Genomic DNA, 14284 nt, shown 5'->3' with positions numbered 1-14284 from the left:
TCACACTAAATTCATGGTTTAAAAAAGGGACAAGCCAACTGTATATTTAAAACAACCACATTTAGGTCTGTGTTCTTGTTACTACTTTAGATGTGTAGACCCAAAGCCCAAACCACACTGCCGCCTGGTGTGTTCTCATCAATAGCTACAACAAACTGCATGTGAAAAAATATTGCTTTAATATCAGCTGGTATATAATGGCATGCTGGCCTTGGTCTTGTATTTATTTTTATTTTTACCACATTTTCAGATTTTATTACACTGCCTGCATTTCATTTTTGTTTATACCTGCATTTGTTTTGTTATATCAGGAAGTCAAGGCACAGTGACGGCAAATTGGGCCAGGATACTTTAAGGGAGAGGGTTACTTTATTATAATACGAATTATTTTGCACCTTTTGTTCAACAGACGCTGTCAGATGATCAGTCTGAAAAATATGTAGTACAGAAGGTTTAATGAGAATGCTTTTGACATCAGGGCACCCATTTACCGAAAATTGGATTTGCAGCTTTTGTTGTACAACACAGAAAACAAGTTTCTTGGGCACTGACTTCAACATAGCGGCCAAGTACACACAAAAACATGTTGGGGTCAAATAAATGTGCCTTTTTGTGATTTCATTGTCAGAATAATTTACTGAGAGATATGGGCCAAGCAAGATCAATGGAATTGGACAGTGCATTTTTTTTTTTTTTTTGCAGCTGCTGGAAACGTACTGTAGCAGTTTTAAGTAGAAGTCAGTTTTTTGTAATTCTGTAAATTAGAAAAACTAAGTTCAGTATGTATGAAATGGCCTCCTCTGACAACTGTGTATGTTTTATGCATACGTAAATATATATTTAAAAAATAGCAAGGCATTCAAGGATGTAGTAGTAGTTTGACATTAACCCTTGTGTAGTCTTAACATTCTGCATACTCCCGTTGTTGAATTTTTCAAATCTATTTTGCATGAAGAAACAACTGGTCACTCATCAACTTTGTCATCAAATTTCAAGTTTAAATATAATGTAGGGGGTTTTCTCTGCTTTTAAACATAGTGGTGGGTCATTTTTTACCCTTAAGACAAAACAAGGGTTAAGAGACTTTTGGCATTAAGAGAAATGAACCACACTATCACTGCATCAATCCAGTTCCCACAAAGGCAACTACTGTAGAATTACCATACAAATGACATTTATTTGTCAACTAGTCAGGCTGCTTTTGTCCCATTGACAAGGTAGTTCTTCCTCAAAGACATTATTCACATCTGTCGCATCAATTGCAATGATTTTCAAATGGTTTCACATTATGATGAATGAGAGGGAAAGATTATTTTTCATGTACATAATTATGTTTATCATACTTTAGTTATATAACTAGTAGCCATATTTCTGATGTAGGCTTATCCATTTCTTCTTGGAAACAATTTCCTTATTCTTCTACAAATGCTGATTCCTACTGTATGCAGCACAAGGTAGAACATATAAGTTCTCGATATGAAGTGGGTCCATTATCCCATATCCAAAACCTCACCAAATTATAGCTAATGCGTGTAATGGAAGGTCACAGTGCAGAGCTCTGATCTGTGCCTTTAATATGATATCACATTGGAGAGTGATATTAAAGTTATGGCTAGAATGCTTTTAATGTACCGTGTATGTGCTCATTTTTCAGTTTGGTATAGCTCCAATTGTGCTCTGAAATTAACTGCCATACAAGTGGTTCATTAAACTGAGTAATTAGTATACTGTACATATATTGTGTATGCAATTTATTTGCTTTTGTGCACAGTGCACAATTTTTTGATGAGACCATTTGTTTCATTGTGCAAGATACAATGTTTTTTTTAAAGAAAAATCATCTGCTCTTCAACACATGAGAGAATCTAAAGGAACACGATCAGTGTCACCAACTGAGTGAACAGCACAGCCTGTTCCCTAAGTCGAGACAAGGCGTAAAACATATCCGAATGTTTTCATTCACAATTAACCCCTGAGAGTGTCTCTAATAGGGCCGGCGGACATGATGGAATACTTCTGCAGTCGTCGTGAAAGCGAAATCTTGACCCTGACAAAACCTCAAATTTTCACCATGCTGGAAAGTGGCCTCTTTTATTTGATAACACCAGGGAAAAACCAGCATACTGCACACCCATCGCTCAGATTAGATCAAATTAAATACAAATCCAGAAGTAATCATCATTAAAGACAATACTGCTGAGCAGAAGTGGGAGTGCGGTGACGCTGCTTTCTTGTCTGACCAGGAAAATACTGATAGCGTGCTTTGTCATTACCAATGCATCTCTAATAAAAGCCTTCTAGTGCTTCTGTGGCCACTTCAAACACACTGATGGCAGCCATTTCACAAGCGTGGCTGTACGGTAATTGCTTTGGATATGGAACCATCTGCTTACGGGCAGATCGAATCTGCTTCTCTCTGCTCGCTGCGCTGAGCTTCACACCGCCGGCATCAGCACTGTCTGAGGGACGGGCTTTAATGGACTTTTTCAGAAGAGGCTTTGCTGTACACCTGCGTCTCCGCTGTACCTGGACGTTCCGCGGGCTGTCCTGGTCTGGAGGAAGCCCCTGCCTCTAGAAGGCCTTCCCGCTTCTTGGCCAGCGATAGTGTTATTTGCTTAGCCAGGAGTGTGGCTCAGCTATTTCAACTACCTGCTCAACACTGTAATGTGTTTCTATGTAATTGTACTCTAGTTTGATGCAAGCTTGTGCATGCAATGGTGCTGGATTCAACTGCTGAATTCAACTGTTTCAGGACATGAATGGAAGGGGGCTCATTCGAAAAATAAGAACCCATATAGGGAGCTGAGATTTCTTCCCACAATGGAAAATTCCAGGGACGGAGAAATGGGACTTCTGCAAAGCAAGCCGAATGCTGGATGCACAACCTCTCTCATTTTGTTGATTCTTGAAGCCAACAATATATTTTCATATGTATTTAATTATTCAGATGAAGAATTTCTGAAGGGAAATGAGACAAGTTCTTCCGGGGAAGGTTTTACGTTACAACAAAAGGATTTAACAACTTGGTGTACAGTGTTTTGTTTATCACTTTTGGTTCATTGTTCCAAAGATTACTCATCACAGACTAATTACAAGATGCTCATCCTGCAGCTACCGCACAGAGGTTTAGGATAGGACTAAAGTGTTAATTACATTAAAAAATGAACTTCAAAGTAGTTCATCTATTTCCCACAACATAAGCCAGACTACTCCTGAAATGCAGTGTAGATATTCTGCAATGTCTAATCATCAGCCAACAAAACATATCAAACATGATAAAACGCTCCATCTTCCTAATGCCAATTCAATAATGTTTACAAAGGCCATGGGCAAACAATGGTTCCAGTCTATTTAAAAGCCAAGCTTTTAAGCAGGTCTGATGAAAAAGGATAATGACTTTCATATGCCTGCATATGGCCCGCAATGATCACTTATTGATTTATACACATGTACGCATGCAGCTTTCTATCCGTCGACCTCTTTCACCAACCGGCTGCTTTTTATGGAGGGATTTCAATCTTTTTTCTTCTTTTAGACCTCTTCCCACCGCTGTTCTTCCTATCTCTCCCTCTCCCTTCCTCTCAGTCAGTGGCCAGGTCTCATCTCCACAGTCCTCACACCTAATCACCTCACACGTCTCGGGCACATTTGTCAGGCGGGCCGCTTTCCCCTCCAGGACTGCCTCCTGCATCTCCCTCTTTAATTTTAACATTCCCATCTGCGGTTTCAATTACTGCCCATGTTCCCCCTCCATCATCCTGGGTCACGTCTGACCATCAGCTAATTTGTCACTCGAAACAATAACTGGGTCTGTAACACGCGGCCGGGGGGGAAGGCATACAATTAACCTCAGGGCGTCCTTAAGTTTGATAAGTCCCCCCAGCCCGGCTCTGGGGAACGCAGGGCGTTCGCTCCCCGCTGCGGCCCCATCGCGCAGAGCTGACTCTAACCTGTTTCAGCTGACGCAGGCTAAGCAACAACCTTTTTACGGCCACCTTAAGCAATCAAAGGACATGTAAATGATTTAGAAGTGAGTCGTGGAACGTACAAGGTGGCAGGAAGTTTGTTTCTCCTCACGCTGGTGAGGGTATCCTTCATTATCCTGACAGTGCTGCCATGGTGCCCCATCAATCAGGGTGCCTATGCCGGGAGTGAGGGGACCGTGTACCTCATTAGCAGCATAGTACCAAACAACAGCCTTCAGAGAAAGTACAACCTGTAATATATGGACTTTTGTGCAACAGACCCAGAGAATTAGCCGCAAAGCTTAGCATAAACTCAAACAATGAAGACATTGGTAGACATATCCCTGCTGAAAAAAAACTGCTCAAGCTAGGTTTTGAAAGAGCTGATAGGTGGTTGACCAGTTCATATCAGCTCCCAGCTTGACATGGCTTGACCAGTTCAAGCTACGTTTTGAAAAAGCTGGTAGCTGGTTGACCATCCACCAGCTCATACCCAGCTAGACCAGCTTCATGACCAGCTTGGCCATCCTGATTGACCAGCTCATACCTAACTAGACCAGCTTTTGACCAGCTGAATTTGCAGCAGGGATACACTTCATTTTACTCACCTCATGAAGCAGATCCCAATACAAAGCCAGTATGGATTAACTGGCTCTGGTGTTAGATGTTCATTTACAGGTCAGGGAAGGTGACAGAGGTGAGAAAGCAAAGCCCAAGCGACATCAGCCTGAGTTTCTGGAAGCCCTCTTTCGACTAGGGTTCAGAGGTTCCCCGCAGAACTGCCATGGTGCCCCCGCTGTGCTCAACAGAGCGAGTAAATGATTGATGCTGTGATTTCGCCCCTGAACGCCTCGCCACATGTCTTGATTAGGAGAAGTATGAAAAATGATACATTGCACACAACAAAAAATCAACAGCTCCCTTCCTCCTCAAAAAAATGACGTTACACAGTAGGGGGAAAGTGAAGATGAAATAATCTCCAATTTAATTCCTCCATTAGGGCTCTAATTAGACTGAGTGGCTCCTAAATGAGAAAAGAGTCTGTCTATCCCCTGTCCCCAAGCCCCATGTGTTGAATTGACACGAATGTTAATTACAGATCGTGCTTGCGTAGACGCGAGGGATGCTCGCCCGGATGGCCCCGCCCCTGAGTCCACTCGGAGAGTGATTACCGGGCCACTTCTCGGCCCACAACCGCGCGCCGCAGGGCAGCGGGTGGAGACACGAGCGTCGTTTATCGCAAACGCAATCTGCATTGATGAATGGCTGATGAAGAGGCACCCGGAGAGAAAGTGCACATAGGGAAATCAAAAAATGTGACTCCAAACACAGCACTTGAGGGCCTCGGCGTTTGATGACAATAACAGCATTGTCACTGGCGCAGATGAAAGGCGGCCACTGGCCCAGCAGCAAAGCCCTGCGAATAACCGACAGCAGCTACGCTATTGTGGTATTCAGGGTTTTAGTTGTGTTCACAGTGTTAAATGAATGGAAACACTAATCATCACCACCATTTTCCTGCAACAATACAGAATTCTGTGGGTCAGCTGACTACATTACTATAGCCTCTACACAGAGCTAGCATGATGAAGTGTGGAAGGCAGTACTAGGCTAAAAAGACTCCAAGAAGAAAATGAGGCAAGCGCAAATGGGCATATTATAGGGCTAACTTTACAGCCCATTAAGCCATTCGAGGGATTAAGAGGCAGGTTATGAAACACCACACTCCCCCCTTTGCTGAAATGCTTGTGTAACTCCCATTGTTATTTTATGTTATTGCCTGCACATTGTGTGTTTGAGGACAGTTGCTGTGAAAGATAGGGAAAGGGAAAAAATCTATAAATCTACAGCTCTGGAGATAAATGGGTAAGATGGATATAATGGATGGCATTTTTCAACAAAATGGCAAGAGAAATATCAAGGCAAGGACTATATATTGTATTCTGGAACATTTATGTTACAGAGCTATTAGAAGGCAGCATGAATGGGTCTCAGGTGCAGAATTAATAAGCTTCCGTGTCAGTAACAAACCAGACTGCCCCCTGTGGGACAAGGAACAGAGAAATGCTGATTCAGCACTAGATTGTATTTTTTGTCATTCATATACTGTATTTCAGTCCAGCTATAACGCTACTATGATTATAGCTTTCCCCAGTTATGTGCTGTCTGGTAAATACTGAATATATTAAAATGATAATAATAAAGACAGTGTGAATGATGACTCAAATGATAATGACTAATGATAGGACTAAGAATCTCATATGGGTTTTTGAGCCCCACCAATGCTACCTCAAACACTATACCTGCAAATCCCAATTTAAAGCACTACATATATTCTTTATCTTCAAATCTCCCACTTGCATATAACATTATACTGTAAGATTATGTATGAAATATTACTCTCTCTATTCACAATGATGTCTTGGCATGAGCTCTGCCCCTATGCTCATTTCACTCTGGACAATAATGCCTGCAATAAATGTAAAATTTGTACAGTTTGAGGACTATAATGATGATAAAGATATGGTGGGGATAATAATGGTGGCTGTATTTTAAAATGAGATGATGATGACAGCTAGTGAAGATGGAGAGGACCACAGTTAAGGTGATGGCAGACCCATTGTCTCATCAGATTCATCTACAAGGTCCACCTTCTTATCTTTGCGGTCATTCCTAGCACTTAGATCTGCACTTTCCTCCAGGATCTTTCAGCTCACTTGTGGTTACGATTATACACTTTGTGGTACATCGCTCTGGATAAGAGCATCTGCCAAATGGCTGTGATTTAATGTTAGGCCAGGAACTGAAAGATACAGTAATGATTACGCCCATGATAACGATGACGATAATGATGACAACACAGACAGCGATGATGACTGTGACGCCATCACTGATGGCACTGATGGTGAAAAGGGCTGCTGGTCGTGATACTCACTGGGAACGCGGTTGATGGCTCGGAGAGGACGCAGGACCCTGACCGTGCGGACGGCCGAGAAGCTGACATTCTGCAGGTTCAGCGAGTACTCCAGCATCCTGCAAGGGAGAAACGGAGACACAGAGTCAGGACGAGAAACTCCACAGACACAGCCAACACTGCGAGACGTTTTCACATTATGCCTTATCATGCTCTTTATATTACACAAGAATGTAACAGAGTTGACACAAGGCCATGTGGAAGAACTGGATGACCGTATCTCCGATTCCAGGTAACGGTGCAGGCTCATTCTTTCCCTCAAATTCCAACAGTTTCAAGAGCCTTCTACAAACATTGTGTGTTAAAATTCCTGTAAGCTATAAGTCAGGAGCGAGGGTCATGGAAAAAACAGACCAGGCTGAAGTGGAACACTCCAGAATCCTAAGGACACTTGAGTCATGTTTGCTCTTTGATGCTAACGCCTACTCTGCTGGCCTCCTAGATCTGAGTTTCCATCTTCCTTTCATATGACAGCGTGCATATGCATTCATATAAGAGTCATGAGAAAGTCATGAGGCTGACATTGTAAATGCTGGTGACTGGGCAGGCCCTTCTGTCTGCTTGTAGACATTACTGCTAACGGCATTTGAGCCACAGCTCCGTCTGTATCAGATACATCAAGGAGGATCATGGGAGGCTGGGATCAGTTCTCCATAAGGGCGTGGAAGTAATTAACGGAATGTATTACAGTTCACCTGAAATAGAGAAACTAAGTAAACATGGTATTTTAGTTTTGCTTTTTAACATTTACATCCTTTCCTATTTCATTAGTCTTCATGCTAGTAGCATAGTTTGTTTCATCTTCTCATTCTCTATAATTTCTTTATGTATTATGATCACAGCCTACTAAAAAAAAACACCTTTTGACCAATAAGGAAAACAGCTGCAAATTTGTGGAGAGCACTCCAGAGCACAGAAAGAGCCATAGAAGATCATAGTAGAGAGGGTATTTTCTGGAGGAATTCCTAATCCATGAAAAGACAAGAAAGAGTCCCATCTGTTCTCAAGCAGGGACAGTAAGCTGATTACACTGTCAACCTGTTCCTAATGTACAGGTGGACCTTCGCAATATCCAACTGTCTTGGTACAAAAGCTACACAGTCTGTTTGGATTTATGGATAACATCATGGATTTTTACCCAGTATTGTAATTTCCTCTCCTTTTCTTTTCTGATCTCACTGTCTCTCTCTCCCTCTTGTGAAAACATTTCACAACACACCAACGCATTCGCACACACAGGCCTTGCTCTCTCTCTCCCTCTCTCTCTCTTGTTCTGCTGTCGCTGTTCCCTTCTCTCCTCATTTACCTCTTTTGCAACAGATGTTCCACATATGAGCAGAGGAAGGAATTCCCTCTTTTTACTCTCCACTTGACCCTGCTCTTTTATACACTTTGCGTGTGTGTGTGTGAGAGAGAGAAAGAGTGTGCGTGCAGGCAGGCGTGTGTGTCTGCCTGTGCATGCAGGAAGGGAACTACGTAACCAAACTTCATTGGTGAAGGCCAAAGATTAAAGATCTCTTAGTCACGAACAGAAATAGAGCACTTATCTTAACAAGACCAAGCAAGAGCTGCAGTTGTTTGAGCTTTATACATGTTTTCAAGGTAAATAATGAAAATAACTGTACTTTGGCTAGCAAGGCCCACAAATTGTGGGATATCTTTATGAACATGAATGGAAGTTATTAAAACAGCAGAAAACACTCAACCCATAGTCTAGTTTCCTTTCCATACACACAAATAGACCTGTTCTGGTCTTCAGTGACTCCTGCCTCACCTCTTTCAGTGCAATTTCAAAATTATAATCGGCAAGAACAATTTATATGCAAGCTGGAGAATGGGAACAGTAAAGTGAAGGCATGGTATATTGTACACACACACACACACACACAGACACACACACAGACTATGCACTCAATATACATCCCAGCATATTAATGCAGCTTAGGTGGGGAGGTGTGTTTGTTTCTCTTAAGCACGACTGTGATTAGGGGTTTCCCTTGCAGGGTCATGATATGACCAATGAGGGAGGCTGTTGTTCAACAGGAGGCCTGTGAATTATGCAGGAAACATTCAGTTTACTGGGATAACAAGAAGGGGTCCATAAATTAACAAAATAAGCAGGAAGCTTGGCAGCGTTTATTATCAGAGGACCCCGCTGTGTTGTCTTTATCTTGTCTGGACTGGCCCAGGGTCACGGGAGTGAAACATCAACATGAGAACATATGGGAGAATAAGAGAAGTGATGAGAAGCGATTAACATGAGGAGGCACAGCAGGGTGGAGCCCTACAGGCACGGGGCCTAAAGGAGTAGCCTGCCCAAAAGCCTGCCCTGAAACGCCATGGAAACGGTTAACAGCGCGAGGCACCTTGGCGAGCGCAGTGTTGAAAATGCGATCCGGCCCTGCTTGGACTTCTCTGCTTCTGAAATCTGTTGAGAGGGCTTTGTCAGGACTGATTGGGTATGATGGGAGCCAGATGTGGCTAGTGGCTGGATTGAAAAAAAAAAAAAAAAAAACAGTAGTGAAAGGCAGCAAAGTTCAGCAAAGAAAAAGAGGAGGATAAAGAAAAAAATAAAAAGGAATAAAAATGTGAGGGGAAGGACGGGTTGCCTTTCTTCTCTGGGTTCCTGTCACGGAAGAAGCTGGGGTTCCTGACAGGGAAGGAGGGGGTGGAGGAGAAAGAGCAAGAGACGGAGACAGAGAGAAAGAGAGAAAGGGGTGGGGGAAAGGCAGGAATGGCCCAACCTTGAGCAGAGTTGCGTGAGTAGACTCCACACAAACGTCAGTTCAGCCAGATAAACACAGAACACACATAGCTCTGCTAAACGCACAGATATACACACACACAAACACACACACACACACACATATACACACAAACACACACGCACAAAAACACCCAATCACACACACACATATCCACACACAAACACACAGACACGCACACACACATATACAGTACACACACAAACACACACACGTATGCAGTACACACACAATCACATAAACGCACAAAAACACCCAATCACACATGCAAATATCCTCACACAAACACACACATTACAGTACACACACAAACACGCACACACATATACAGTACATACAAACACACACGCACATACATGTATACCCACAGACACACGCACGTACACACACGCACACACACGCACACACACGCACACACACGCACACACACGCACACACGCGCATTCACACGAACACCCACATCTGCCATTTTGGTTCTGTCATTGCCTATGCTTATTTGGTTGAGTATGGCAGAACACTTAAGTGTGAAGAATGGCAAAGTTTCCCAGAATTAAACCACTTCCTGACAACAACAGCCACACAGTCAACAGTCAGGGCACACCGCATAAACATCGACAGCATGATGAAACTATAATAGGAAAAGTATGAAGAAGGCAGAGGGAGCACAGAAAGACGGCTGACCTCAGTTACCCACCCACCCAGCCCTCTTCAGTGGAGTCCCCGTGGCCCAAGCTGCAGGAGCAGCCAGCTTCTGTTTCTAGATGCTCTCTTTAAAATCCTCCTCTATCCTCTATCCACCATTAAAGGTTAAGAATAAATGACTGAGCGATAAATTAATGACTTAAAAAACATCCTGCCTCACTAATAGGACACCTTGAAATGCAGAGGAACATGTCATTCTGCAGACTTGTGCTTATTATTTGTACTGTTCTGTTTTTGCTTTGCGTTCCTGTGCGTGTTTGTTATTCGGCACTCCACGGTGTCAGTAGCCTGACACCACTGGTTAATTGAATGCTGTGTTTCTCTGAACTCTGCTCTCATCTATTCCTGTCTCTTCCTGGTCTTCAAAGACCATACCTGGAAGCGGTTCAATCACACCCCCGCCACCTGGCTGGTTAATGAAGCAAGCTTCAGAGGAACTGATAGCTTTACCATGGATCTGAGCTAGTGGTGGGGGTATGGGGGTAAACATAAAATAATATACTATTTTACAAGAATATATTTTGGAGGGCCTTCTCACAGACCCTGGTGTATAGAACTGTCAATGAAATTCAAAAACAACACTATGCAACGGCAAAAGGTACGGTCACAACCAGTCGATTTACAGTTTTTTACAATCTCTTTGACACTAATTTCAGAACCTTGAGGTAATTTTTCGAAACTGTAGACACAAAACTCAAAATTCTAAACACTTTTTTCAATTGCTTGGATACAAAATACATAAACCAAAAATTATTTGATCACTGAACCAAATCACTTGTGCACAATGACTCAAATAACTGTCAAAGTATTAGCACTTGAAAATGAAATACATTAAATTTGAAAATATTGTCTTTTCATGATTATCGGATTGATTATCCATTTTCAGCTTTGTGTCTACAGTTAAGATAATGACAAATTACCTCAAGGTTCTGAAATTAGTGTCAAAGTGATTGTAAAAAAACTGTAATCAAACACGGATACAAAAAAAGCTGTGTGTATGCATTTTTTATAAATCCAGTGGAATTTGTTAGTTGGTTTCCAATTACACAAAATATTGATACATGAGGCCCATTGTTTGGTTACAAATCTTAAATTGTGTAAAAATTTGTATTTTTATTATGTTATTATAATTATATTATATGTACACTTAATGAACACTTTATTAGGTATTTATTAGCTTCTTTTTAGACTTCTTCTACTGTAGCCTATCCACTTAAGTTATGATGCACTGAGTGTTCAGAAATGCTCTTCTGCATACCACTGTTGTAATGTGTGGTTATTTGCATTACTGTCACCTTCCTGTCATCTTTGCCCAGTCTGGCCATTCTCCACTGAGTCTGGCCATTCTCATTAACAAGGCAAAACTGCTAATCTCCTAGGATTTTCACGCGGAACAGTCTCTAGAGTTTATTCAGAATGGAGCGAATAACAAAAAACATTCAGAGAGTGGCAGTTCTGCGGGTAAAAACGCTTGGTTAATGAGACAGGTCAGAGGAGAAGGGCCAGACTGGTCAGAGCTGACAGGAAGGTGACAGTAATGCAAATAACCACACATTACTAATACTCACACACATGCAGTGGTATGCAGAAGAGTATCTCTGAACATACAATGCGTCAAACATCTAAGTGGATGGGCCTTCTCTGAACAGCATTAGTTAGGGTGGGCCTCTCTGAACAGCATTCTTTTGGGTGGGCACTGGCCTTGTCTTCAGCCTGAGCTGTTCACACATGGATTCCTTCAGCAACAGTCCCAACTGCCATCAATAGATAATCGACTGAAAAGTAGGTATTTGTTTATTTCCATAATTATTTATCCTCTCTCCATTTCCCAGTTCCACATGATTATTGATTGCCAAGATCAATTACCTCTTAAGTGTCCCAAAAACAGGCTATTATAATGCATTGGATTGTAATTACTTGCTTTTACAATTGGAGGTATGTAGGAGCCAAACTAGGAGCCCTGTTTATGGGAGAACAGACTTATTGGGAGTACTCACAGTCAGTCGATGCACAGTTTCCACTGAAACAATCAAAACACAATCAAGTGAGAAATTATTCATCACCAAACCACTAATGCAATCAGTGGAGCCCACTACTGCTAACTTCATAGATGGTGGAAGTCCCACATCAAGGTGAGACCTGGAATCCCTGAAACAGGCAGAGCGACTCCTGGCCGGAGGCCCAATGAGGACTACTGAGGCATGATCATAAGCCTTTAAATGTTGACCCCACCCATTGCCCTGTCACATACGGTGGGCGTGACTTCCCCAACAACTGACATTAAACCTGTAGATCAGGGGTGTCAAACTGAATTCCCAGGGGGCTGCAGTGTCTGCAGGGTTTTGGGGTTTCCTTACAATCAGCTGTCGATTAAGGCCTTGTGTGGATTCTTTAGCCAATCAATGACTTGAATGAACCACAGGTGCCGAGAACATCCCAAAAACCAGCAGACAGGACTGGAGTTTGACACCTGTGCTGTAGATGGTCGTGACTAAAAGTACCCGGATGCTGACCCTCACAGAGCTATAACCAAAACACAGTTGTGAGACCACAAAGCAAGCTAATGCTAATGAATGACCTGCCAATGGGGTGAAAGTGTTTGGTATGACCACTGAAATATAAAACACAAATGGCCTAGACCCATGAGTAAACAGCATGTCTCTCTTTCTTAGAGCACAAATAGTAGTATTCTAGTAGTAGTCAAGCTCCCCATTCCCTGTTTTATTTTGACAAATGAATTCCATACCCAGAATTTAATTTAGTGGTGGGTTTGAGCTGCGTGTGAGCCAGAGGAGAAAGCTCAGATCAGGGCAGGGCTCAGAGACTCAGACAGCCTGTCAAACCCATTACCTTCTCCACTTTCCTCTGAGGTACAGCTGTTAATCTGAATCAGATGCTCGTACAACTCGCAGAGAGAGCACTCATGATACAGGCAACAACAATCATAAGTCAGGGTGCGTGTGTGTGCGTGTGTGTGTGTGTGTGTGTGTGAGTGTGTGTGAGTGTGTGCATGTGTGTGTGTGTGTGTGTCTGATAGTGAGAGAGAGAGGGAGAGAGAGAGAGAGAGAGAGAGAGAGAGAGAGAGAGAGAGAGGGACAGAGAGAGAGAATGGCAGCAAGTGCTATTCTGCATTCGTGTGGCAAAGAGGGAATGGCAGCTGAGATCAATTCAGGGACATGTTGACAGTAAAATGACTAAAGTAGGATAGAATTATTTTAATGATGCTAAATCTAAGAATAACAAAGTATGGGCACTGTTTCATAATGCGTTTCCAGACATTCCCAAAGTCAAATCTTGGGTTTTCCGCTGTATTCTTTTTCCATCCAGAGAACCATTGGAAGGTTTTGAGACAGTTCTGAGAAGGTTTGAGACAGCTAAGTTTAAAACATGTCTCTTTTAAACTTAGAAACATTTTGTAGTTTAATTCTCTTAATAAAGGCAAATTAAATATTCTTGAAGTCTATACAAGACAAGGCTGAAATCCAACCTGCTAATGCAAGTTCCATTAGAACATTGAAACGTCTGATACTACAGCATCCAAAACAATACAATTAAGTGTCGGAATTGCGTGACAAGTTCTAAACAAATAAAATAAATATACACATTATTACTTGTTCACTAGGTGTGATTTAACTATTTGAACTCTGAGTAACTTCCAGGTTTTCTGTAGTGTGTTTTCCTTATGTCAGTTAGACTGAGATTATGATTCTCTGTGACAACAAAATGGTCATGTTCTCCTCATACCACCCTGTCCGCTAACCCTAGTCACAAAGTCTACACTCTACACTGGACGTGGCAATATAAGAACGGTTAAGTAAATACTCTGGTACAAAGTGCCAGAGAGCAGGGTCCCTGGAGCCTGTAGTTACTCAGAGGGA

At 42.3% G+C, this 14284-nt stretch overlaps 1 protein-coding gene across 1 annotated transcript in view; it reads right to left on the bottom strand.

The window, feature by feature from the left end:
* The window catches only part of cacna1g (calcium channel, voltage-dependent, T type, alpha 1G subunit), a 196140-nt gene that overhangs the window by 86382 nt on the left and 95474 nt on the right, over nt 1–14284 (bottom strand). Inside the window, exon 5 of the mRNA XM_061232631.1 lies at nt 6901–6998. Coding sequence (XP_061088615.1) covers nt 6901–6998 — 98 coding nt within the window. The remainder of the gene's footprint in view (nt 1–6900; nt 6999–14284) is intronic.

The sequence above is a fragment of the Conger conger genome, chromosome 2, assembly GCF_963514075.1.
Source record: "Conger conger chromosome 2, fConCon1.1, whole genome shotgun sequence".
Classification (NCBI taxonomy): Eukaryota; Metazoa; Chordata; class Actinopteri; order Anguilliformes; family Congridae; genus Conger; species Conger conger.
The sequence above is the reverse complement of the archived record's forward strand: the minus strand, read 5'-3'. Positions and strand labels throughout refer to the sequence as shown.